The following is a 27,604-nucleotide window of genomic DNA, read 5'->3' as shown; positions in this document are numbered from 1 at the left end:
ATATAGTAATATGTATAGTAATATGGCCGCCCTTCTCCTCAGTGTGATATAGTAATATATATAGTAATATGGCCGCCCTTCTCCTCAGTGTGATATAGTAATATGTATAGTAATATGGCCGCCCTTCTCCTCAGTGTGATATAGTAATATATATAGTAATATGGCCGCCCTTCTCCTCAGTGTGATATAGTAATATATATAGTAATATGGCCGCCCTTCTCCTCAGTGTGATATAGTAATATGTATAGTAATATGGCCGCCCTTCTCCTCAGTGTGATATAGTAATATATATAGTAATATGGCCGCCCTTCTCCTCAGTGTGACATAGTAATATATATAGTAATATGGCCGCCCTTCTCCTCAGTGTGATATAGTAATATATATAGTAATATGGCCGCCCTTCTCCTCAGTGATATAGTAATATATATAGTAATATGGCCGCCCTTCTCCTCAGTGTTATACAGTAATATATATAGTAATACGGTCGCTCTTCTCCTCAGTGTGATATAGTAATATATATAGTAATATGGCCGCCATTCTCCTTAGTGTGATATAGTAATATATATAGTAATATGGCCGCCATTCTCCTTAGTGTGATATAGTAATATATATAGTAATATGGCCGCCCTTCTCCTCAGTGTGATATAGTAATATATATAGTAATATGGCCGCTCTTCTCCACAGTGTGATATAGTAATATATATAGTAATATGGCCGCCCTTCTCCTCAGTGTGATATAGTAATATATATAGTAATATGGTCGCCCTTCTCCTCAGTGTGATATAATAATATATATAGTAATATGGCCGCTCTTCTCCTCAGTGTGATATAGTAATATATATAGTAATATGGCCGCCATTCTCCTTAGTGTGATATAGTAATATATATAGTAATATGGCCGCCCTTCTCCTCAGTGTGATATAGTAATATATATAGTAATATGGCCGCCATTCTCCTTAGTGTGATATAGTAATATATATAGTAATATGGCCGCTCTTCTCCTCAGTGTGATATAGTAATATATATAGTAATATGGCCGCCATTCTCCTTAGTGTGATATAGTAATATATATAGTAATATGGCCGTCCTTCTCCTCAGTGTGATATAGTAATATATATAGTAATATGGCCGCCATTCTCCTTAGTGTGATATAGTAATATATATAGTAATATGGCCGCCCTTCTCCTCAGTGTGATATAGTAATATATATATATAGTAATATGGCCGCCCTTCTCCTCAGTGTGATATAGTAATATATATAGTAATATGTCCTCCTTCTCCTCAGTGTGATATAGTAATATATATATAGTAATATGGCCGCCCTTCTCCTCAGTGTGATATAGTAATATATAGTAATATGGCCGCCCTTCTCCTCAGTGTGATATAGTAATATATATAGTAATATGGCCGCCCTTCTCCTCAGTGTGATATAGTAATATATATAGTAATATGGCCGCCCTTCTCCTCAGTGTGATATAGTAATATATATAGTAATATGGCCGCCCTTCTCCTCAGTGTAATATAGTAATATATATAGTAGTATGGCCGCCCTTCTCCTCAGTGTGATATAGTAATATTTATAGTAATATGGCCGCCATTCTCCTCAGTGTGATATAGTTATATATATAGTAATATGGCTGCCCTTCTCCTCAGTGTGATATAGTAATATACAGTGCCTACAAGTAGTATTCAACCCCCTGCAGATTTAGCAGGTTTAATAAGATGCAAATAAGTTAGAGCCTTCAAACTTCAAACAAGAGCAGGATTTATTAACAGATGCATAAATCTTACAAACCAAAAAGTTTTGTTGCTCAGTTGAATTTTTATAAATTTTAAACATAAAAGTGTGGGTCAATTATTATTCAACCCCTAGGTTTAATATTTTGTAGAATAACCTTTGTTTGCAATTACAGCTAATAATCATCTTTTCTAAGACCTGATCAGGCCGGCACAGGTCTCTGGAGTTATCTTGGCCCACTCCTCCATGCAGATCTTCTCCAAGTTATCTAGGTTCTTTGGGTGTCTCATGTGGACTTTAATCTTGAGCTCCTTCCACAAGTTTTCAATTGTGTTAATGTCAGGAGACTGACTAGGCCACTGCAACACCTTGATTTTTTGCCTCTTGAACCAGGCCTTGGTTTTCTTGGCTGTGTGCTTTGGGTCGTTGTCTTGTTGGAAGATGAAATGACGACCCATCTTAAGATCCTTGATGGAGGAGCGGAGGTTCTTGGCCAAAATCTCCAGGTAGGCCGTGCTATCCATCTTCCCATGGATGCGGACCAGATGGCCAGGCCCCTTGGCTGAGAAACAGCCCCACAGCATGATGCTGCCACCACCATGCTTGACTGTAGGGATGGTATTCTTGGGGTCGTATGCAGTGCCATCCAGTCTCCAAATGTCACGTGTGTGGTTGGCACCAAAGATCTCGATCTTGGTCTCATCAGACCAGAGAACCTTGAACCAGTCAGTCTCAGAGTCCTCCAAGTGATCATGAGCAAACTGTAGACGAGCCTTGACATGACGCTTTGAAAGTAAAGGTACCTTACGGGCTCGTCTGGAACGGAGACCATTGCGGTGGAGTACGTTACTTATGGTATTGACTGAAACCAATGTTCCCACTGCCATGAGATCTTCCCGGAGCTCCTTCCTTGTTGTCCTTGGGTTAGCCTTGACTCTTCGGACAAGCCTGGCCTCGGCACGGGAGGAAACTTTCAAAGGCTGTCCAGGCCGTGGAAGGCTAACAGTGGTTCAATAAGCCTTCCACGTCCGGATGATGCTCCCAACAGTGGAGACAGGTAGGCCCAACTCCTTGGAAAGGGTTTTGTACCCCTTGCCAGCCTTGTGACCCTCCATGATCTTGTCTCTGATGGCCTTGGAATGCTCCTTTGTCTTTCCCATGTTGACCATGTTTGAGTGCTGTTCACAAGTTTGGGGAGGGTCTTAAATAGTCAGAAAAGGCTGGAAAAAGAGATAATTAATCCAAACATGTGAAGCTCATTGTTCTTTGTGCCTGAACTACTTCTTAATACTTTAGGGGAACCAAACAGAATTCTGGGGGGTTGAGGGGTTGAATAATAAATGACCCTCTGAAAAAACTTTTCACAATTTAAAAAAAAATAAACAAAGAAATAACATTCTTTTTTGCTGCAGTGCATTTCACACTTCCAGGCTGATCTACAGTCCAAATGTCACAATGCCAAGTTAATTCCAAATGTGTAAACCTGCTAAATCTGCAGGGGGTTGAATATTACTTGTAGGCACTGTATATAGTAATATGGCCGCCCTTCTCCTCAGTGTGATATAGTAATATATATAGTAATATGGCCGCCCTTCTCCTCAGTGTGATATAGTAATATATATATATATATAGTAATATGGCCGCCCTTCTCCTCAGTGTGATACAGTAATATATATAGTAATATGGCCGTCCTTCTCCTCAGTGTGATATAGTAATATATATAGTAATATGGCCGCTCTTCTCCTCAGTGCGATATAGTAATATATATAGTAATATGGCCGCCCTTCTCCTCAGTGTGATATAGTAATATATATAGTAATATGGCCGCCCTTCTCCTCAGTGTGATGTAGTAATATATATAGTAATATGGCCGCCCTTCTCCTGTGTGATATAGTAATATATATAGTAATATGGCCGCCCTTCTCCTCAGTGTGATAGTTATATATATAGTAATATGGCCGCCCTTCTCCTCAGTGTGATATAGTAATATATATAGTAATATGGCCGCCCTTCTCCTCAGTGTGATATAGTAATATGTATAGTAATATGGCCGCCCTTCTCCTCAGTGTGATATAGTAATATATATAGTAATATGGCCGCCCCTCTACTTGGTGTGCTATAGTAATATATATAGTAATATGGCCGCCCTTCTCCTCAGTGATGATATAGTAATATATATAGTAATATGGCCGCCCTTCTCCTCAGTGTGATATAGTAATATATATAGTAATATGGCCGCCCCTCTACTTGGTGTGATATAGTAATATATATAGTAATATGGCCGCCCTTCTCCTCAGTGTGATATAGTAATATATATAGTAATATGGCCGCCCTTCTCCTCAGTGTGATATAGTAATATATATAGTAATATATATAGTAATATGGCCGCCCTTCTTCTCAGTGTGATATAGTAATATATATAGTAATATGGCCGCCCCTCTACTTGGTGTGCTATAGTAATATATATAGTAATATGGCCGCCCTTCTCCTCAGTGATGATATAGTAATATATATAGTAATATGGCCGCCCTTCTCCTCAGTGTGATATAGTAATATATATAGTAATATGGCCGCCCCTCTACTTGGTGTGATATAGTAATATATATAGTAATATGGCCGCCCTTCTCCTCAGTGTGATATAGTAATATATATAGTAATATGGCCACCCTTCTCCTCAGTGTGATATAGTAATATATATAGTAATATGGTCGCCCCTCTACTTGGTGTGATATAGTAATATATATAGTAATATGGACGCCCCTCTACTTGGTGTGATATAGTAATATATATAGTAATATGGACGCCCCTCTACTTGGTGTGATATAGTAATATATATAGTAATATGGCCGCCCTTCTCCTCAGTGTGATATAGTAATAAATATAGTAATATGGCCGCCCTACTCCTCAGTGTGATATAGTAATATATAGTAATATGGCCGCCCTTCTCCTCAGTGTGATATAGTAATATATATAGTAATATGGCCGCCCTTCTCCTCAGTGATGATATAGTAATATATATAGTAATATGGCCACCCTTCTCCTCAGTGTGATATAGTAATATATATAGTAATATGGCCGCCCTTCTCCTCAGTATGATATAGTAATATATATAGTAATATGGCCGCCCTTCTCCTCAGTGTGATATAGTAATATATATAGTAATATGGCCGCCCTTCTCCTCAGTGTGATATAGTAATATATATAGTAATATGGCCGCCCTTCTCCTCAGTGTGATATAGTAATATATAGTAATATGGCCGCCCTTCTCCTCAGTGTGATATAGTAATATATATAGTAGTATGGCCGCCCTTCTCCTCAGTGTGATATAGTAATATATATAGTAATATGGCCACCCTTCTCCTCAGTGTGATATAGTAATATATATAGTAATATGGCCGCCCTTCTCCTCAGTGTGATATAATAATATATATAGTAATATGGCCGCCCTTCTCCTCAGTGTGATATAGTAATATATATAGTAATATGGCCGCCCTTCTCCTCAGTGTGATATAGTAATATATATAGTAATATGGCCACCGTTCTCCTCAGTGTGATATAGTAATATATATAGTAATATGGCCACCTTTCTCCTCAGTGTGATATAGTAATATATATAGTAATATGGCCACCGTTCTCCTCAGTGTGATATAGTAATATATATAGTAATATGGCCGCCCTTCTCCTCAGTGTGATATAGTAATATATATAGTAATATGGCCGCCCTTCTCCTCAGTGTAATATAGTAATATATATAGTAATATGGCCGCCCTTCTCCTTAGTGATGATATAGTAATATATATACAGTATATAGTAATTAGGCCTTCACACATAGAAAGTTGCTCACAGATTGAGGGGCAGCCAAGCTGAAGTGAATACCCCCCTCAGGGAGCAGAATGCCGGACTGCAAAGTTTAGATATTTCTGTAAGTTTTCTCCCTTTATTTTTATAGCGGTTTTGCATATTTGTATGTCACTTTTTATTTCCATATTTTTATATCCTGTTATTGAAAGTCCTGTACCTTTCTATTAAAGCTTAAAACTTTATTAAGTTTGAACTTTGTACGCTCTAAAGAATCCATAGCCTTAGAGTGTGTGACCCCGGTGACTGGCAGACAGTAGTAGTAATATTTCCAGGACTCATCACCCGTGTGTTCGGTGAGTGGTGGCAGCGTGTATGAGCGGGGTCCTCCCATTGCAGTATATGACAGAGGCTGAATGCTGGACTGAGTGAGAGGATAGATTAACCCTTGCAGGTGCAACTCCCAGTCACGTGCTGAGAACCGGGTACGTGACACACACCAATACATCTGGTGTGGGACTGCCATCTCCCCAGCGAACCACAGTGGAGCCCAAGGTGGCATTACTGGACAGGTTCTCCATGGGGTGAAAGTTTGCCGGTTTCCGAGAGTCCTGTAAACTGTACTTCACGTTACGTCCGGTATCCTCAGGCACAGAGGATCTACGTGTGGGGATAACCATCTCGCTCTTTCAGGGGGACCCCCTTCCATGGGCGTTTTCCTTCCAGTCTGACTCAGTCGCTTTAGACGGTGGAGGGATTTTTTCGGGCTCTGGGTCTTATACACGATGACCCCAATAGCGTCTCCTTAGCGGAGTCCTCACTGCGCCAGCTTCAGCAGGGAGACCGGCCGGCGGAGGAGCAATGCTCTGAGGTCCAGAGGTGGGCCACAGACACCAGGTGGAATGAGCCCGCATTCTGCAGTCCGTTCTGTGAGGGCCTCTCAGCGAGAGTAAAAGATGCCTTAGCTCTGTATGAGACTCCTGACTCCCTTAAGGCGGCCATGTCTCTGGCGATTCAGGTTGATCGCTGTCTTCACCAGAGACATAGGGAGTCACCTCCGGGTGCGGGAGGTCAGGGGTCGAGGGCGGCCAGTACTGAGCCTGCTGTGGAACCCATGAAGGTGGGAGCAGCGTCTCAGGCTGGTAATATGTCTGCAGTCCAGCATAAGTGGGAGTGTGTTTCCTTTGTGGTAAAAAGGGCCTTTTTGTGAGGACATATCCTTCCCGACCTCTATATAAACAAACGCCTGAAAAACTAGTGAGCCCGGATTGCAGGGACGTTGGCAATCCGGGACATCGGTGGGTAGGACATAGTTTTTCTTACCAGCTACTATATACATGGGTGGAAATAAAGGTGGATGTTTCCGCCTTCCTGGACAGTGGAGTGGGGTTTAATTTGGTTGACGCTAGGTTTGTCCAGGACCAGGGCCTCATCCCACATGCTTTGTCCAGACCCATACCTATTATTGCTATTCAATCCGCCCCTTGAGACTGGGGCACTTTACGCAGGTGGTCCGAGACTTGCATCTTCAGATGGAGGCCATGCACACTGTGGTAATTGACTTATGTGCTAGAGGGTCTACCCTCTCCTGTGTTACTGGGACTTCCATGACTCCCTCTGCCCTCTCCTGTGCTACTAGGACTTCCATTACTCCCTCTGCCCTCTCCTGTGGTACTAGGACACTTTTCGCTGGCTCTGCCCTCTCCTGTGGTACTGGGACTCCCTGCACTCGCTCTGCCCTCTCCTGTGGTACTAGGACTCCCTGCACTCGCTCTGCCCTCTCCTGTGGTATTGGGACTCCCTGCACTCGCTCTGCCCTCTCCTGTGGTATTGGGACTCCCTGCACTCGCTCTGCCCTCTCCTGTGGTACTAGGACTTCCTTGGTTCGCTCTGCCCTCGCCTGTGGTACTGGGACTCCCTGCACTCGCTCTGCCCTCTCCTGTGGTACTGGGACTTCCTGCACTTGCTCTGCCCTCGCCTCTGGTACTGGGACTCCTTAGCTCGCTCTGCCCTCGCCTGTGGTACTGGGACTCCCTGCACTCGCTCTGCCCTCTCCTGTGGTATTGGGACTCCCTGCACTCGCTCTGCCCTCTCCTGTGGTATTGGGACTCCCTGCACTCGCTCTGCCCTCTCCTGTGGTACTGGGACTTCCTGCACTCGCTCTGCCCTCTCCTGTGGTACTGGGACTCCCTGCACTCGCTCTGCCCTCTCCTGTGGTATTGGGACTCCCTGCATTAGCTCTGCCCTCTCCTGTGGTATTGGGACTCCCTGCACTCGCTCTGCCCTCTCCTGTGGTACTAGGACTTCCTTGGTTCGCTCTGCCCTCGCCTGTAGTACTGGGACTCCCTGCACTCGCTCTGCCCTCTCCTGTGGTACTGGGACTCCCTGCACTCGCTCTGCCCTCTCCTGTGGTATTGGGACTCCCTGCATTAGCTCTGCCCTCTCCTGTGGTATTGGGACTCCCTGCACTCGCTCTGCCCTCTCCTGTGGTACTAGGACTTCCTTAGCTCGCTCTGCCCTCGCCTGTGGTACTGGGACTCGCTTCTGCTCGCTCTGCCCTCATTTATTAATGACATCTTTAGGCAGATTCGTGGTGATGTATCTGGATGACATTAATTTATTCACCGGACCTCGAGTCACGCCAGGTACATGTCAGGCAGGTCTTACAGATTCTCCAAGACAATAAATTATATAACAAACCTAAGAAGTGTATGTTCTCAGTTGAGGAGATCTCTTTCCCAGGATATGTGTGGTCTTCCATCGGTTTTCGCATGAATCCGCAGTATTGGATTGGGATCGTTCAGAGATTTTTGGGTTTCGCTAACTACTACCATAAATTCATAAAGAACTTTTCGGTTGTAGCCAAACCTCTTACGTATATGACCAGGAAGGGGACGGACTTCTCCAGGTGGTCCAGTCCTGCCAGGAGGCATTCGATACGCTGAAGAGGTGTTTTTCTTCTGCACCGATCCTTATCGAGCCTCACGACTCTCAGCCTTTTATCGTTGAGGTCGATGTGTCTGAGGTGGGAGTGGGGGCTGTATTGTCACAGGGTGAGACTCATGGTAAATGGCGTCTATGTGCTTATTTTTCAAAGAAATTGTCACCGGCTGAGAAAAATTATGACATTGGTAACAGGTAACTAAGACAGGGTTCACATTGCGTCAATGGCAATGTGCTGACGGCATCCGTTACACAGCGGCACTAACGCTATGTAACGGATGCCATTTTGATTGATTGCCATTATGTAGCGCATCGCTAACGCATGTCATAATCGGCATGCGTTCACGATGTGCCAAAATTCTGTGATGGACCTCGGACGCGGTCTGCAGTGTTTCCGGGGTCCATCACCGATAGCGTAGGTGGAGCATCTGCGCTATCGTGATCGCATAAAATGATCTTTAACCCCTTCATGACCTTGGGATTTTCCGTTTTTCCGTGTTCATTTTTCGCCGCTCCCCTCCTTCCCAGAGCCATAACTTTTTTTTTTTTTCGGTCAATTTGGCCATGTGAGGGCTTATTTTTTGCGGGACGAGTTGTACTTTTGAACGACGTCATTGGTTTTACCATGTTGTGTACTAGAAAACGGGAAAAAAATTCCAAGTGCGGTGAAATTGCAAAAAAAGTGCAATCCCACACTTGTTTTTTGCTTGGCTTTTTTGCTAGGTTCACTAAATGCTAAAAGTGACCTGCCATTATGATTCTTTAGGTCAGTACGAGTTCATAGACACCTAACAAGACTAGGTTATTTTTTATCTAAGTGGTGAAAAAAAATTCCAAACTTTGCTAAAAAAATTTAAAAAAAAAAAAAAAATTGCGCCATTTTCCGATACTCGTAGCGTCTCCATTTTTCATGATCTGGGGTCGGTTGAGGGCTTATTTTTTTGCGTGCCGAGCTGGCGTTTTTAATGATAGCATTTTGGTGTAGATACGTTCTTTTGATCGCCCGTTATTGCATTTTAATGTAATGTCGCGGCGACCAAAAAAACGTAATTCTGGCTTTTCAAATTTTTTTCTCGCTACGCTGTTTAGCGATCAGGTTAATGCTTTTTTTTAATTGATAGATCGGGCGATTCTGAACGCGGTGATACCAATTTTTATTGATTTATTTTTATTGGGGCGAAAGGGGGGCGATTTAAACTTATTTTTTTTATTTTTTTCACTTTTTTTTTCACTTTTTTTTTTTTTTTTACTTTTGCCATGCTTCAATAGCCTCCATAGGAGGCTAGAAGCAGGCACAACGCGATCGCCTCTGCTACATAGCAGCGATCTGATGTTCGCTACTATGTAGCAGAAATGCAGGTGTGCTGTGAGCGCCGACCACAGGGTCTCAAGGACCTCTATGGTTACCATTCAGAAGCAGCGCCGACCTCCGATCATATGACGGGGGGTCGGCGATGCGATCATTTCCGGCCGCCCGGCCGGAAGCGGTAGTTAAATGCCGCTGTCTGCGTTTGACAGCGGCATTTAACTAATAGGCGCGGGCAGATCGCGATTCTGCCCGCGCCTATTACAGGCACATGTCAGCTGTTCAAAACAGCTGACATGTCCCGGCTTTGATGCGGGCTCACCGCCGGAGCCCGCATGAAAGCGGGGCTTCTGACCTCGGACGTACTATCCTGTCCGAGGTCAGAAAGGGGTTAAAAGGCACTAGCGTTGGTGCAGTCCGTTGAACGCATGCGTAGAACAGATTGCACCAACGCAATGTGAACCCAACATTAGCAATCAAATGGGCTTTTGAGGAGCGGCGTCATTTTCTGGAGGGAGCGGTTCACCCAGTGATAGTAATCACGGATCATAAGAATATGGGATATATGGAATCAGCGAAACGTCTTACACCACGACGGGTGGGCATTGTTCTTTACCAAGTTTAACTTTTTGGTACTTATAGGCCGGGGAACAAAAACGTTAAAGGAGATAAGTGTGAGTCGGTACCTATTTTTCAAAAAGGGGAAGTGATTTAGTCTATATACTCCGATCTGGAAAGAGGTTGTTGACGCTCAGGGGGACGCCCCTGCTGCCTGTCCACTTGGTAAACTGTTTGTTCCTGTTAATCTTCGTCTAACAGTTCTTGGTGAACGTCACGATTCAGTGTTGGCCGGACACCCTGGTAATAAAGCCACCGCTGATCTGCTTACTTGATATTTTTGGTGGCCAGGTGGTCATCAGGATGTCCGGGAGTATGTAGCCGCCTGTAGCGTCTGTGCGCGTTCTAACATCTCTCATACTTGTCTGTCGTGGTCTCTCCAACCCTTGGCGATTTCCCAGTAGATTTTGGACTCATTTGTTGGTTGAATTTATCACGGATTTTCCGGTGTCGGGGGGAAATACTGTAATCCTGGTGGTGGTGGATAGATTCAGTGAAATGTCTCATTTTATCTCTTTGACTAACACCAAATCCTTAGCGCAAATTTTTGACAGGGAAACAATTAGATTACATGGGATCCCGACCAATATTTTTTCTGATCGGGGGTACAGTTTGCCTCCACGTTTTGGAAGCCATTTTGCACCAGTCTGGAGATCCATTTGTTATTTTCTTCCGCTTTTCATCTGAAATCTAACAGGCAGACTGAACAGCCTTACCAGAATTTAGAGACGCACCTCAGATGTTTTGTATCTGAAAATCAGGAGGATTGGGTTACCTATTTACCGTTGGCTGAATTTGCGGTAAATAATCGTTTTTCGGGGCATATGGGTTCAATCATCAGTTTAGTTCTTTCAATGGTAATCACCTTTCCACAATTATCAGAGGAGGAAAGGTTTTCATCTTCCATTTCTACCATATGACAGGGGGTGACTAATAAATTGATGAAGATGGGATCCAGATAGAGTGTGGCTGGTTTGAGACGTTTGGTGGGTCCGGACTTGTGTGTTGGTGACTTGGTGTGGCTTGTCTCGAGGAATAATAAGCTGAAGAAACTGGTTCCTTATAAGATCTTAGCCATCATCAACACCGTAGCATAGAGCCTTGCTTTACCACCTACCTTTAGAATCCATAATATTTTTCATTGTTCACTTCTCAAAATGTACGTGGCATCTGCAGTACCATCGCCTCTACCACTTATCCTCCTGTCGTTGTCGATGGTAATCTGGAGCTCCAGATAGAAAAGGTCTTGGACTCTTGTCTTGTCAGTCGCTTCAGTATCTGGTACATTGGAGGGGGTACGGTCCTGAGGAGAGGATGTGGGTACCAGCTTCTGACATTCATGCGGCCAGACTGGTTTGGGCTTTTCACGTGGCTCACTGTGATAAGCCTGGTCCTGAGATTTCGGAAGTACCTCGTTAAAGAGGGGGTATTGTGACGGGGTTAGTGTGACGGAGCAGAGCCAGAAGACTGCAGCGTCTGGTTGATCCTACTCCGGTGCTGAGAAGAAGCACTGCTCCGTCTTTTGAAATGTGTTTATTTCTTCTAACAGAACAGGGGTTAATCCCTGTTCTCAGCTGTGCTCGGTTAGCCGCTCCTTATTCGAATATTGTCTGGGCTCTGTTACTAATCCTTGTCAGAGTTAGCGCTTGCTGCATGGCAATAAACAGAAGTTGGTATAAGAAGGAGTGCTGGAGGAGTTATTAGTGACTATTGCTTGGTTCGTACGCTTGAAAATTCCATTTCCTTGACTATTTCGGTTTCTTCCCCTTCCTACACACCCCAGATTCCTCTGATACATGTGAGGGAATATTTTGTTTGCCTGGAGTTTTCAGTTATCCCTTATCTATGTTGCCTTGTTTGTCGGGTTGGTGTACTACAATGTACAGTAGCGCCCCCTCTTCCCTGGGTGGGGGAAGAGAACAGATGGAGGGCTGACTCAGGAGATAAGGCAAGGGCGGAGGCCCTGGCGTCTTCACCTTCAGAAGTATCCCGGGGAACAGGGCATGTTAGGTCACCCCCAATGTTAGGGCCCGGAAAGGAGTACCTGGTCCCGGGTTACCCGACAGCTGTGTTATGACACACTCTCTCTCTCATTCTGGCATTTGACAAAAATTAATAATTATGGTAATAATTGACCTAAAAAAGGAAAGGTTTATTCTGATTTCATGTCAGATATTGCAAAAAAACATGCAAGTGTGTCTTTTTATATAGAGGATGGAGATAAATATATACACACACAAACAAACACACACACACACACACACACACACACACACACACACACACACACACACTCTTCACAAACTGCACTGCTGAGAATTCTGCACAGTGTATATGTGACGGGAATCTGTCTCCGATTCCCACCACGGCAGAGCAGCAGACACTTCACGCTCCTTCTTTCCACTCCTAGAGATACCGTGGTACAGCGGTGCATGGCATTAGATACACGTTATAGTCTGACACTAGGGGCGCGTACCTGCTTGACTTCAGCCTGCAGGTGGCGCAGTTGCAGACACTGCTCCAGACGCTTGTGGGTCTGATCCGCGTTCAGGTCCAGCTCGTGCTGCTTCTCATGGAGGAACTCCAGCAATTCTTGCACCTGCGTGGCCAGGTCTATGTCCTTCTCACAGATCAGCTCAATGCCTGGAGAAGGGGAACAAGCAGCACATCATCCGCTGATCAGCACTGACCACAGTCGTCCGCCTCGTCTGCCCACCATACACAGTCACATACCACCCAACCCATAATCCTCATGCTGAGCTACATGCCCCCATCTACAGGTCACATTCACAGTAAAGTGTCATGTCTGGCTCCAGTGGCACCTACCAACCATCTCCTGCATGGTGCCACAGATGATGGAGGACTTACCGGACGCCTGCACCTCCATGATGTACTGGTGCAGGTCCTGGCCCTGCTGGATCACCTCGAAGGTCATGTTGTTCATGACTAGTTTCCGCTCCTTGTGCCGCTGCAGGCGTTGCTCCGCAAGGGTCAAGTCTTCAGTATTGAAGTCATTCATCTGACGGAGAAGATCCTCGTTCCAGGCGTCCAGCTCAGCCGTCACCTGCTTGAAGAGCCATTATAGGGGCGGCATGCACACATTATATAGAATTGTAATAATTGTCTGGGAGAAATACTTCATTTTCTGGAACAATTTCAAGGGTTCCAACACTTGTCCTTGACTGTATGTACCTATTTGTATGTGCATATTTGTGTGTGTGTGTGTATAATATACATACATATAAATATATACATGCATACAGTCAAGGACAAAAGTGTTGGCACCCTTGAAAGTGTTCCAGAAAATGAAGTATTTCTCCCAGACAATTTTTATAATTCCCCATGTTTTGCTATACACAGGTTTATTTCCTTTGTGTGAATTGGAACAGGACAATAACAGGAAAAAACTAAGAAAACTGGAGGTAATTTCACACAAGAACCCCAAAAATGGGTCTGACAAAATTATTGGCACCTTTTGAACAAAAACAACAATCTCAAGGTTACAAGTCCATCTCCAGAGAACTTGATGTTCCTTTGTCCACGATGCAGAAATTAATCAAGAAGTTTATGACCCATGACACTGCAGCTAATCTCTCTGGACGTGGACAGTAGAGAATTGATAAAAGGTTGTAACGCAGGATAGTCCGGAGGGAAGATAAGCTCCAAAGAAATTCAAGCTGTCATGCCGGCTCATGGGGCATCAGTGTCAGCACAAACTATCAGTCCATGTGTGAATGACATAAAACGCTATGGCCGGATACCAAGAAGGACCCCACTGCTGACAGACGTAAAAAGCTAGATTGTAATTTACCAAAATGTATGAAAGTAAACCAAAATCCTTCTGGAAAAGTGTCTTGTGGACAGATATGACAAATATAGAGTTTTTGGTAAAGCACATTACTCTACTGTTTACCGAAAGCAGAATGGGGCCAACAAAAGTACAGACTACCTACTGTCAGATATGGTGGAAGGTCACAGATGTTTTGCTGCCTCTGGCACCAGGTGCCCTGACTGTGTGCAAGACACCATGAAATCTGAAGATTACCAAAGGATTTTGCACCACAATGTAGTGCCCAGTGTCAGAAAGCTGGGTTTGAGTCCTAGGTCACAGGTCTTCCACCAGGACAATGACCCCATACATACTTCAAAAAGACCACAGAAATGGATAGAAACAAAGCATTGAAGATTTCTGAAGTGGCAGCAATGAGTCCGGATCTAAATCACATTGATTCGCTGTGGAGAGATCTTACAGTCGCTGTTGGGAGAAGGCAAAATATGAGACCGGGAGCAGATTGTAAAAAGAGGCCAAGATACCGACAGAGGAGCAAGAAGCTTGTGGACGGTTATAGAAGAGGCCAAGATCCCGACAGAGGAGTAAGAAGCTTGTGGATGATTATAGAAGAGTCCAAGATCCCGACAGAGGAGTAAGAAGCTTGTGGATGATTATAGAAGAGTCCAAGATCCCGGCTGAGAGGAGTAAGAAGCTTGTGGATGGTTATAGAAGAGTCCAAGATCCCGACAGAGGAGTAAGAAGCTTGTGGATGGTTATAGAAGAGGCCAAGATCCCGACAGAGAGGAGTAAGAAGCTTGTGGATGGTTATAGAAGAGTCCAAGATCCCAACAGAGGAGTAAGAAGCTTGTGGATGGATATAGAAGAGGCCAAGATCCCGACTGAGAGGAGTAAGAAGCTTGTGGATGGTTATAGAAGAGTCCAAGATCCCAACAGAGGAGTAAGAAGCTTGTGGATGATTATAGAAGAGTCCAAGATCCCGACAGAGGAGTAAGAAGCTTGTGGATGATTATAGAAGAGTCCAAGATCCCGGCTGAGAGGAGTAAGAAGCTTGTGGATGGTTATAGAAGAGTCCAAGATCCCGACTGAGAGGAGTAAGAAGCTTGTGGATGATTATAGAAGAGTCCAAGATCCCGACTGAGAGGAGTAAGAAGCTTGTGGATGGTTAAAGAAGAGTCCAAGATCCCGACAGAGGAGTAAGAAGCTTGTGGATGGTTATAGAAGAGTCCAAGATCCCGACAGAGGAGTAAGAAGCTTGTGGATGATTATAGAAGAGTCCAAGATCCCAACAGAGGAGTAAGAAGCTTGTGGATGGTTATAGAAGAGTCCAAGATCCCGACAGAGGAGTAAGAAGCTTGTGGATGGTTATAGGAGAGTCCAAGATCCCAACAGAGGAGTAAGAAGCTTGTGGATGGTTATAGAAGAGTCCAAGATCCCGACTGAGAGGAGTAAGAAGATGTGGATGGTTATAGAAGAGTCCAAGATCCCAACAGAGGAGTAAGAAGCTTGTGGATGATTATAGAAGAGTCCAAGATCCCGACAGAGGAGTAAGAAGCTTGTGGATGATTATAGAAGAGTCCAAGATCCCGGCTGAGAGGAGTAAGAAGCTTGTGGATGGTTATAGAAGAGTCCAAGATCCCGACTGAGAGGAGTAAGAAGCTTGTGGATGATTATAGAAGAGTCCAAGATCCCGGCTGAGAGGAGTAAGAAGCTTGTGGATGGTTATAGAAGAGTCCAAGATCCCGACTGAGAGGAGTAAGAAGCTTGTGGATGGTTATAGAGGAGTCCAAGATCCCGACAGAGGAGTAAGAAGCTTGTGGATGGTTATAGAAGAGTCCAAGATCCCGACTGAGAGGAGTAAGAAGCTTGTGGATGGTTATAGGAGAGTCCAAGATCCCGACAGAGGAGTAAGAAGCTTGTGGATGGTTATAGAAGAGTCCAAGATCCCGACTGAGAGGAGTAAGAAGCTTGTGGATGGTTATAGAGGAGTCCAAGATCCCGACAGAGGAGTAAGAAGCTTGTGGATGGTTATAGAAGAGTCCAAGATCCCGACTGAGAGGAGTAAGAAGATGTGGATGGTTATAGGAAGTGTTTGATTGCAGGTATTCCAAAGGCGATGACCAAACATTAAGGTGAGGGCCCCAACAATTCTGTGCGGACCATTACTGAGGTTTTGAGTGAAATTATGTCCAATGAGCCTTGTAAATCATGTGTAATTGTAGTAATTTTCTGAAGAGAAATACTTCATTTTCTGGTACAATTTTAAGGGTGCCAACTAGTGATGAGCGAGTGTACTCGTTGCTCTGGTGACCTCCGAGTATTTGTTAGTGCTCGAGGATTTAGTTTCCATCACCGCAGCTGAATGATTTACATCTGTTAGACAGCTTGATTACATGTGGGGATTCCCTAGCAACCAGACAACCCCCACATGTACTCAGGCTGGCTAACAGATGTAAGTCATTCAGCTGCGGTGATGGAAACTAAATCTCCGAACACTAACACATACTCGGAGGACCCACGATCGTGCTGGGGAAATCTCGAGTAACGAGTATATTCGCTCATCACTAGTGCCAACACTTTCGGCCATGACTGTGCACATATATACACATGACTGTGTAAGATATTTTTTAGTCTTTTTGTTGCAGCTTTTGATAAGAATTTATTGCATTTTTCAGCTAAAATGATGCAGTGACATTGAGCTCTGCTACATCTGCGGGAAATGAAACCATTACACCGATCATATGCCCATAAGCATGGCGGCCGTCACGACTCACCTCGATCGTGTACTGCTCGAAGATGCGCAGCTGCAGGAAGATGTCCAGCTTTATCTTCCGCTCATGAAACAATTCCTCCATCTGAACCTGAGCCTCGTCCAACTGCTGCAGAACCGACTCGATGTGACTGATGGAGCTGTTGTGCGGAGTTTTATTGCTGGAGACCGCAGAGTCCCTGAGGAGCAGAGAACAAACTCGGCTCTGCCATCGCGTCTCAATATGCGGAACAGGCTCGGCTCTGCCACCGCATCTCACCATACGAAACTGGGCTCTGCCACCGCGTCTCACCACACGGAACACACTTGGCTCTGCCACCGCGTCTCACCACACGGAACACACTCGGCTCTGCAACCGCATTTCACCACACAGAACACACTCGGCTCTGCCACCGCATCTCACCAGGTGGAACACACTCGGCTCTGCCACTGCGTCTCACCACACGGAACACACTCAGCTCTGCCTCCGCATCTCACCAGGTGGAACACACTCGGCTCTGCCACTGCGTCTCACCACACGGAACACACTCGGCTCTGCAACCGCGTTTCACCACACAGAACACACTCGGCTCTGCCACCGCATCTCACCAGGTGGAACACACTCGGCTCTGCCACTGCATCTCACCATACGAAACAAACTCGGCTCTGCCACCATGTCTCACCACACGGAACACACTCTGCTCTGCCACTGCGTCTCACCACACGGAACACACTCGGCTCTGCCACCGCATCTCACCAGGTGGAACACACTCGGCTCTGCCACTGCGTCTCACCACACGGAACACACTCAGCTCTGCCTCCGCATCTCACCAGGTGGAACAATCTCGGCTCTGCCACCGCATCTCACCAAACGGAACACACTCGCTCAGCTCTGCCACCGCATGTCACCACGTGGAACACACTCGACTATACCACCACGTCTCACCACACGGAACAAGCTCGGCTCTGCCACCACGTCTCACCACACGTAACAAGCTCGGCTCTGCCACCATGTCTCACCACACGTAACACGCTCGGCTCTGCCACCACGTCTCACCACACGTAACAAGCTCGGCTCTGCCACCACGTCTCACCACACGTAACAAGCTCGGCTCTGCCACCATGTCTCACCACACGGAACACGCTCGGCTCTGCCACCACGTCTCACCACACGTAACAAGCTCGGCTCTGCCACCATGTCTCACCACACGGAACACGCTCGGCTCTGCCACGGCGTCTCACCACACGGAACATACTCGGCTCTGCCACCACGTCTCACCACATGGAACACACTGGGCTCTGCCTCAACGTCTCACCCAACAGAATAAACTCAGCTCTGCCCCCTCGTCTCACCACTGGGAACACCCTCGGCTCTGCCCCCGCGTCTCACCACTCGGTTCTGCCCCTGCAACTCACCACACAGAACACGCTTGGCTCTGCCACCGCATGTCTCTTACTCAGGATCCGCGCATGATCTCGCCGTTCCTCGCTCACCTGAGCTGCTGGATGAGATCCTCTCCCTCCTTGATGACGTTGAGGGTCCCATCCAGCGTTGCAGTCTGCTGCTGCTGGAACTGCTTGATCAGCTCCTGGACGGCGTCTACAGAGTCCGCACAGACGTCCTCCAGCAGCTCCTTCTGCAGATCCTCCATCCAGGTCCAGAGCTGAGAAGAAAAAACAGTAAACGCAAAAGACATCAGGGACATCGTAGAGAAGGGAGAGACACGAGGAGCCGCCGAGGGGGCAGAGAAGAAAGGAGGAGCCGTCGAGGGAGGCAGAGGAGAAAGGAGGAGCCGCCGAAGGAGGCAGAGGAGACAGGAGGAGCCACCAAGAGAGGCAGAGGAGACAGGAAGAGCCGCAGAGAGACTCAAAGGAGACAGGAGAAGCCGCCAAGAGAGGCAGAGGAGAAAGGAGGAGCCGCCAAGAGACTCAGAGGAGACAGGAGCTGCCAAGGGAGGCAGAGGAGAAAGGAGGAGCCGCCGAGGGGGGCAGAGGAGAAAGGAGGAGCCGCCGAGGGGGGCAGAGGAGAAAGGAGAAGCCGCCGAGGGGGGCAGAGGAGAAAGGAGGAGCCGCCGAGGGGGGCAGAGGAGAAAGGAGGAGCCGCCGAGAGAGGCAGAGGAGAAAGGAGGAGCCACCGAGGGAGGCAGAGGAGAAAGGAGGAGCCGCCAAGGGAGGCAGAGGAGAAAGGAGGAGCCGCCAAGGGAGGCAGAGGAGAAAGGAGGAGCCGCCAAGGGAGGCAGAGGAGAAAAGAGGAGCCGCCGAGGGAGGCAGAGGAGACAGGAGGGGTCGCCGAGGGAGGCAGAGGAGTAAGGAAGGGACGCCAAGGGAGGCAGAGGAGACAGGAAGGGACGCCAAGGGCGGCAGAGGAGACAGGAAGGGACGCCAAGGGAGGCAGAGGAGTAAGGAAGGGACGCCAAGGGAGGCAGAGGAGACAGGAAGGGACGCCAAGGGAGGCAGAGGAGACAGGAAGGGACGCCAAGGGAGGCAGAGGAGACAGGAAGGGACGCCAAGGGAGGCAGAGGAGACAGGAAAGGACGCCAAGGGAGGCAGAGGAGACACGAGGGGCCGCAGTGAGAGGCAAAGGAGACAGAATGGGTCGCTGAGGGAGGCAGAAGAGAAACAAGACACCACAGAAAAAAGGATAGGAGACACGGAGGGAGAATTTGAGACACTAGGGACTGCAGAGGGAGGAAGAGGAGAAAGGAAAGAACGTGAAGGGAGACGAGACACGACATATCACAGACACAGAAGAGATGAGAGAGCATAGGGAAAGACCGTGGAGACAGAAGTGACACGAGAGACCGCACTGACGGAGAGGGAGAAGACACCTGCAGTTGGGGAGGTAGAGGTCGCCCATCTTCAAGCTGACAATTCCCCACAATTCCTCTGCACAGAGCGCAGTGTGTGACCGGGCAGACTCTTGAGGGGAAATCACACTGTGTGGCTCCTATTACACACAGCTCAGACCCCTGTACCCGCAGGCAGGAGACCGTACACATCAGACGACCAAACAAATTCCCACTGCCCTATCCTTTGTCCCCAACCTCTGCTGACCAGGAGCTGGTGGCCGTGGTCCTCGGCTGACGTTAGTCTGATGCACATGGCGGCTCCAGACTCGTATAAATCTAAGGTTTTGTGACTTTGTAACGTCCTCCAGCCCCAAGTGATATCAAATCCTCATTAAAGTCCAAGAAGCACAATGTCCCAATTACAGGGCTTTAATTAGGTATAATGACAATTATCTCCCAGGATCCGGGCAGTAAAAAACAGATAAATGGAAAAAGTGAGAGACACAGAGTAATATTAATATCTGACATGGATCCTGTCCTGAAGAAACACAAACTACTGACAGCAGGAAAAGCTGTGGCCCCAAAAGAGCACGGGTCCAGAGAGATAACTGGCTCCAAGGACCAGCACATCCTGTATTATACCCCAGAGCTGCACTCACTATTCTGCTGGTGCAGTCACTGTGTACATACATTACATTACTGATTCTGACTTACCTCCTATATTATACTTCGGAGCTGTACTCACTATTCTGCTGGTGCAGTCACTGTGTACATACATTACATTACTGATCCTGAGTTACCACCTGTATTATACCCCAGAGCTGCACTCACTATTCTGCTGGTGCAGTCACTGTGTACAGACATTACATTACTGATCCTGAGTTACATCCTGTATTATACTCCAGAGCTGCACTCACTATTCTGCTGGTGCAGTCACTGTGTACATACATTACATTACTGATCCTGAGTTACATCCTGTATTATACCCCAGAGCTGCACTCACTATTCTGCTGGTGCAGTCACTGTGTACAGACATTACATTACTGATCCTGAGTTACATCCTGTATTATACTCCAGAGCTGCACTCACTATTCTGCTGGTGCAGTCACTGTGTACGTACATTACATTACTGATCCTGAGTTACATCCTGTATTACACTCCAGAGCTGCACTCACTATTCTGCTGGTGCAGTCACTGTGTACATACATTACATTACTGATCCTGAGTTACCTCCTGTATTATACTCCAGAGCTGCACTCACTATTCTGCTGGTGCAGTCACTGTGTACATACATTACATTACTGATCCTGAGTTACCTCCTGTATTATACTCCAGAGCTGCACTCACTATTCTGCTGGTGCAGTCACTGTATATACATTATATTACTGATCCTGAGTTACCTCCTGTATTATACTCCAGAGCTGCACTCACTATTCTGCTGGTGCAGTCACTGTGTACATACATTACATTACTGATCCTGAGTTACCTCCTGTATTATACTCCAGAGCTGCACTCACTATTCTGCTGGTGCAGTCACTGTATATACATTATATTACTGATCCTGAGTTACATCCTGTATTATACTCCAGAGCTGCACTCACTATTTTGCTGGTGCAGTCCCTGTGTACATACATTACATTACTGATCCTGAGTTACCTCCTATATTATACTTCGGAGCTGCGCTCACTGTGAGATTTTTAGCCATGGAGGGTGGATCTTACCTCCTTAGTGTGACTGTGGAAGGAGACGGACATGTCCAGCAGCAGCTTCCTCTGTTCCACCCTGCGCACAAAGTCCTGGATCCGGACTTCCAGATGCCTGGCCGCCTTGTAGATCTCCTCGGGATCACATTCGCCGGTCTGAGCGAGCTGCTCCGCGGCCTCCAGTAATTTGTCAGCATTGGTGTATGTGTTCTGTCAGGGAAAGAGTGAGTGCAATATAAAACAAAGGCAGGGAAACCTTCACTTTGGCTTTCCATGGTCATCGTGCCACCGGGGGGCGCTGCTCCACCACGAGCACAGAGCAGGGCCGCTCTTGGCTTCCTGCGGATAATTCCACCTGCAGACAATCCTCCGGACAGATGACGCCGCTCCCCACACGTCGGGGCGAGATCTGCCCGGACTTCACTAACCGCATCAAAAAGCAGATTCAATGTAAAAAGACAAAGGGGCAGGAGATTTAGGGGAGGGGGCGTCCTAGAAGGCGACACTGGACTGCAGAGGAATCTCATATCTGACGTTTCCCAGGGGCGACACGTGGCCTCCATCACGTGTGAGTGGACGTCGTTGCGGAGCCCAGCCGGGCCTAGTCACTGTGACATGGCACCCGTGTGGACAGAGACCCCCGGGGTCATAAACCAGCAACGACACCATCAACCAGAAGTGAACGATCAATGGGGCAGAAATGGCCGACACCCGGGGACACGAGCGCCCCAAAAAATGGAGAGGAGGAGACACTAAGCCAGTGCGAGGTCTGACCGTACGGCAGCGACATCAGGAAACAGCCTACGAGTGGACCGTCAATGGGCCGATACACGGTGACAGAAACGCAGACCCTCCGGCCATGCCACAGGAGGACCCCCTCTGGTCACGCCACTCGCGGACTCCCTCCGGCCACGCCACACGCGGACCCTCCGGCCACGCCACACGCGGACTCCCTCCGGCCACGCCACTCGCGGACCCCCTCCGGCCACGCCACACGCGGACTCCCTCTGGCCACGCCATACGCGGACCTTCCGGCCACGACACACGCGGACTCCCTCCGGCTACGACACACGCGGACTCCCTCTGGCCACGACACACGCGGACCCTCCGGCTACGACACACGCGGACTCCCTCTGGCCACGCCACACGCGGACTCCCTCTGGCCACGACACACGCGGACTCCCTCTAGCCACGACACACGCGGACTCCCTCCAGCCACGCCACACGCGGACCTTCCGGCCACAACACACGCAGACTCCCTCTGGCCACGACACACGCAGACCCTCCGGCTACGACACACGCGGACTCCCTCTGGCAACGCTACATGCGGACTCCCTCTAGCCACGCCACAAGCGGACCCCCTCTGGCCACACCACACGCGGACCCCCTCTGGCCACGCCACACGCGGACCCCCTCTGGCCACGCCACACGCGGACCCTCCGGCTACGACACACGCGGACTCCCTCTGGCCACGACACACGCGGACCTTCCAGACACGCCACACGCAGACTCCCTCTGGCCACGACACACGCGGACCCTCCGGCTACGACACACGCGGACTCCCTCTGGCCACGCCACACGCGGACTCCCTCTGGCCACAACACACGCGGACTCCCTCTGGCCACAACACACGCGGACTCCCTCTGGCCACAACACACGCGGACCCCCTCTGGCCACGCCACACGCGGACCCTCCGGCTACGACACGTGGACTCCCTCCGGCCACGACACACGCGGACCCTCCGGCCACGACACACGCGGACCCCCTCCGGCAGATCAGGGAATACTTTGCACATTGCAGGGGCCGCTGCGACATTCGGCCCCCGGTCACACGCCCGGTGAGTGCCGCAGCTTCTAAACCCCTAAAATTACATTTAGACAGCACAAAAAGGGGGGTTAATGGCTGGTGGGCACATGGCACTTAGTTGCTAGGAATAGTTGCTATGGTTACTGTATCCGCCCACATGATTCGCTGCTTGCTGTAAAGCACAGCCGCCCAGCCTCACGGCATCCACACAGCGCAGAGTTAATAACATTCTGGGGTACACACAGCGTCAGCACCGTTCACACCTAAAAATCCCCCATCACACCTCCAACTGCACAAATCCTCTGCCGAATCCCCCGCAATAAACCTCCAGGAAACGTGGCCCCCGTGTACAGAGATCCGACTGCACGCTCCTTCAACCTGATGTCAGTGAATGGAAACCTTCTAGATCACAGGCTGCAGAGCTGAGGGTCCGTGACAATTGTATCATCTGCACAACGCGGAGGACTAAATATCTGAGCAGCAAAAAAAAAAAAAATCTCTCTGGAAGGTTTGTTATAATGTATCAGGAATCACCACACTCCATGTCACAGAACACGGAGGACCACAACTCCCAGCCGAAACCTTCCCCATCACATCCAGGACTTGGCTCCTTTGGCATTTATCGCTTGTGATGGTTTTATATCCGAAACCAAAAGAAATGGAGCCGGACACAATCGGTGGCGAGAACACGAGCGCAGCGTCTCCTACAAAGGGTTAATCCCAAGTCTTCCTCTTCATGTTTACTGCTCTGCAGGATGATGAATTCCCCCCCCGCACGTCCGTCACATCGAGACCCCGCACTCCATCATCTCAGGATTAGGGGTCATGCAGAACGATAACACCCGACCATTCTACACGAGGCAACACCCCCATCATCCTCCTCCCCCTCATCATCCACACACAGCCGTCATCATCCTGCTAATCATCCACATACAGCCGTCAGCATCATCATCATCCACATTGTATGATGAGCAGTCGCACATCACACACAGGACACAATGTGACCAGGAGCCGCACATCACACACAGACACAATGTGAGGAGGAGCCGCACATCACACACAGGACACAATGTGAGGAGCCGCACATCACACACAGGACACAATGTGAGGAGGAGCCGCACATCACACACAGACACAATGTGACCAGGAGCCGCACATCACACACAGGACACAATGTGACCAGGAGCCGCACATCACACACAGACACAATGTGAGGAGGAGCCGCACATCACACACAGACACAATGTGACCGGGAGCCGCACATCACACACAGGACACAATGTGAGGAGGAGCCGCACATCACACACAGGACACAATGTGAGGAGGAGCCGCACATCACACACAGACACAATGTGACCGGGAGCCGCACATCACACACAGGACACAATGTGAGGAGGAGCCGCACATCACACACAGGACACAATGTGAGGAGGAGCCGCACATCACACACAGGACACAATGTGACCGGGAGACGCACATCACACACAGGACACAATGTGAGGAGGAGCCGCACATCACACACAGACACAATGTGACCAGGAGCCGCACATCACACACAGGACACAATGTGAGGAGCCGCACATCACACACAGGACACAATGTGAGGAGGAGCCGCACATCACACACAGGACACAATGTGAGGAGGAGCCGCACATCACACACAGACACAATGTGAGGAGGAGCCGCACATCACACACAGACACAATGTGAGGAGGAGCCGCACATCACACACGGGACACAATGTGAGGAGCCGCACATCACACACGGGACACAATGTGAGGAGCCGCACATCACACACAGGACACAATGTGAGGAGGAGCCGCACATCACACACAGGACACAATGTGAGGAGGAGCCGCACATCACACACAGACACAATGTGAGGAGGAGCCGCACATCACACACGGGACACAATGTGAGGAGGAGCCGCACATCACACACAGGACACAATGTGAGGAGGAGCCGCACATCACACACAGGACACAATGTGAGGAGGAGCCGCACATCACACACAGGACACAATGTGAGGAGGAGCCGCACATCACACACAGGACACAATGTGACCAGGAGCCGCACATCACACACAGGACACAATGTGACCGGGAGCCGCACATCACACACAGGACACAATGTGAGGAGGAGCCGCACATCACACACAGGACACAATGTGACCAGGAGCCGCACATCACACACAGGACACAATGTGACCGGGAGCCGCACATCACACACAGGACACAATGTGAGGAGGAGCCGCACATCACACACAGGACACAATGTGAGGAGGAGCCGCACATCACACACAGACACAATGTGAGGAGGAGCCGCACATCACACACAGGACACAATGTGACCAGGAGCCGCACATCACACACAGGACACAATGTGACCAGGAGCCGCACATCACACACAGGACACAATGTGAGGAGCCGCACATCACACACAGGACACAATGTGAGGAGGAGCCGCACATCACACACAGACACAATGTGACCAGGAGCCGCACATCACACACAGGACACAATGTGAGGAGCCGCACATCACACACAGGACACAATGTGAGGAGCCGCACATCACACACAGGACACAATGTGAGGAGGAGCCGCACATCACACACAGGACACAATGTGAGGAGCCGCACATCACACACAGGACACAATGTGAGGAGGAGCCGCACATCACACACAGGACACAATGTGAGGAGCCGCACATCACACACAGGACACAATGTGAGGAGGAGCCGCACATCACACACAGGACACAATGTGAGGAGGAGCCGCACATCACACACAGGACACAATGGGAGGAGCCGCACATCACACACAGGACACAATGTGAGGAGCCGCACATCACACACAGACACAATGTGAGGAGGAGCCGCACATCACACACAGACACAATGTGAGGAGGAGCCGCACATCACACACAGGACACAATGTGAGGAGCCGCACATCACACACAGGACACAATGTGAGGAGGAGCCGCACATCACACACAGACACAATGTGAGGAGGAGCCGCACATCACACACAGGACACAATGTGACCGGGAGCCGCACATCACACACAGGACACAATGTGAGGAGGAGCCGCACATCACACACAGACACAATGTGACCAGGAGCCGCACATCACACACAGGACACAATGTGAGGAGCCGCACATCACACACAGGACACAATGTGAGGAGCCGCACATCACACACAGGACACAATGTGAGGAGGAGCCGCACATCACACACAGACACAATGTGAGGAGGAGCCGCACATCACACACAGGACACAATGTGAGGAGGAGCCGCACATCACACACAGGACACAATGTGAGGAGGAGCCGCACATCACACACAGGACACAATGTGAGGAGGAGCCGCACATCACACACAGGACACAATGTGAGGAGGAGCCGCACATCACACACAGACACAATGTGACCGGGAGCCGCATATCACACACAGGACACAATGTGACCAGGAGCCGCACATCACACACAGGACACAATGTGACCAGGAGCCGCACATCACACACAGACACAATGTGAGGAGGAGCCGCACATCACACACAGGACACAATGTGACCAGGAGCCGCACATCACACACAGGACACAATGTGACCGGGAGCCGCACATCACACACAGGACACAATGTGAGGAGCCGCACATCACACACAGACCCAATGTGACCAGGAGCCGCACATCACACACAGGACACAATGTGAGGAGGAGCCGCACATCACACACAGGACACAATGTGACCGGGAGACGCACATCACACACAGGACACAATGTGAGGAGGAGCCGCACATCACACACGGGACACAATGTGACCAGGAGCCGCACATCACTCACAGGACACAATGTGACCAGGAGCCGCACATCACACACAGGACACAATGTGAGGAGGAGCCGCACATCACACACAGGACACAATGTGAGGAGGAGCTGCACATCACACACAGGACAAAATGTGAGGAGGAGCCGCACATCACACACGGGACACAATGTGAGGAGCCGCACATCACACACGGGACACAATGTGAGGAGCCGCACATCACACACAGGACACAATGTGACCAGGAGCCGCACATCACACACAGGACACAATGTGACCAGGAGCCGCACATCACACACAGGACACAATGTGACCAGGAGCCGCACATCACACACAGGACACAATGTGACCAGGAGCCGCACATCACACACAGGACACAATGTGACCAGGAGCCGCACATCACACACAGGACACAATGTGACCGGGAGCCGCACATCACACACAGGACACAATATGACCAGGAGCCGCACATCACACACAGGACACAATGTGACCAGGAGCCGCACATCACACACAGGACACAATATGACCAGGAGCCG

General features: G+C 48.8%; 1 protein-coding gene across 5 annotated transcripts in view; it reads right to left on the bottom strand.

The window, feature by feature from the left end:
- KALRN (kalirin RhoGEF kinase) overlaps window positions 1–27,604 on the bottom strand; it is a 396,845-nt gene that overhangs the window by 253,109 nt on the left and 116,132 nt on the right. For 3 of the 5 annotated variants that reach the window (XM_077273324.1, XM_077273322.1, XM_077273323.1), the window contains exons 11-15: window positions 21,453–21,644; window positions 18,437–18,606; window positions 16,968–17,142; window positions 13,272–13,470; window positions 12,880–13,046 (exon numbers count right to left, since the gene is read on the bottom strand). In XM_077273324.1, the coding sequence (XP_077129439.1) occupies window positions 12,880–13,046; window positions 13,272–13,470; window positions 16,968–17,142; window positions 18,437–18,606; window positions 21,453–21,644 (903 nt within the window). The remainder of the gene's footprint in view (window positions 1–12,879; window positions 13,047–13,271; window positions 13,471–16,967; window positions 17,143–18,436; window positions 18,607–21,452; window positions 21,645–27,604) is intronic. The other 2 variants (XM_077273330.1, XM_077273321.1) reach the window with 1 other exon arrangement.

This window comes from Ranitomeya variabilis, chromosome 7 (assembly GCF_051348905.1).
Source record: "Ranitomeya variabilis isolate aRanVar5 chromosome 7, aRanVar5.hap1, whole genome shotgun sequence".
NCBI classification, from domain to species: domain Eukaryota; kingdom Metazoa; phylum Chordata; class Amphibia; order Anura; family Dendrobatidae; genus Ranitomeya; species Ranitomeya variabilis.
Note: the sequence above shows the minus strand (reverse complement) of the source record. Positions and strands in the feature narration are given on the sequence as shown.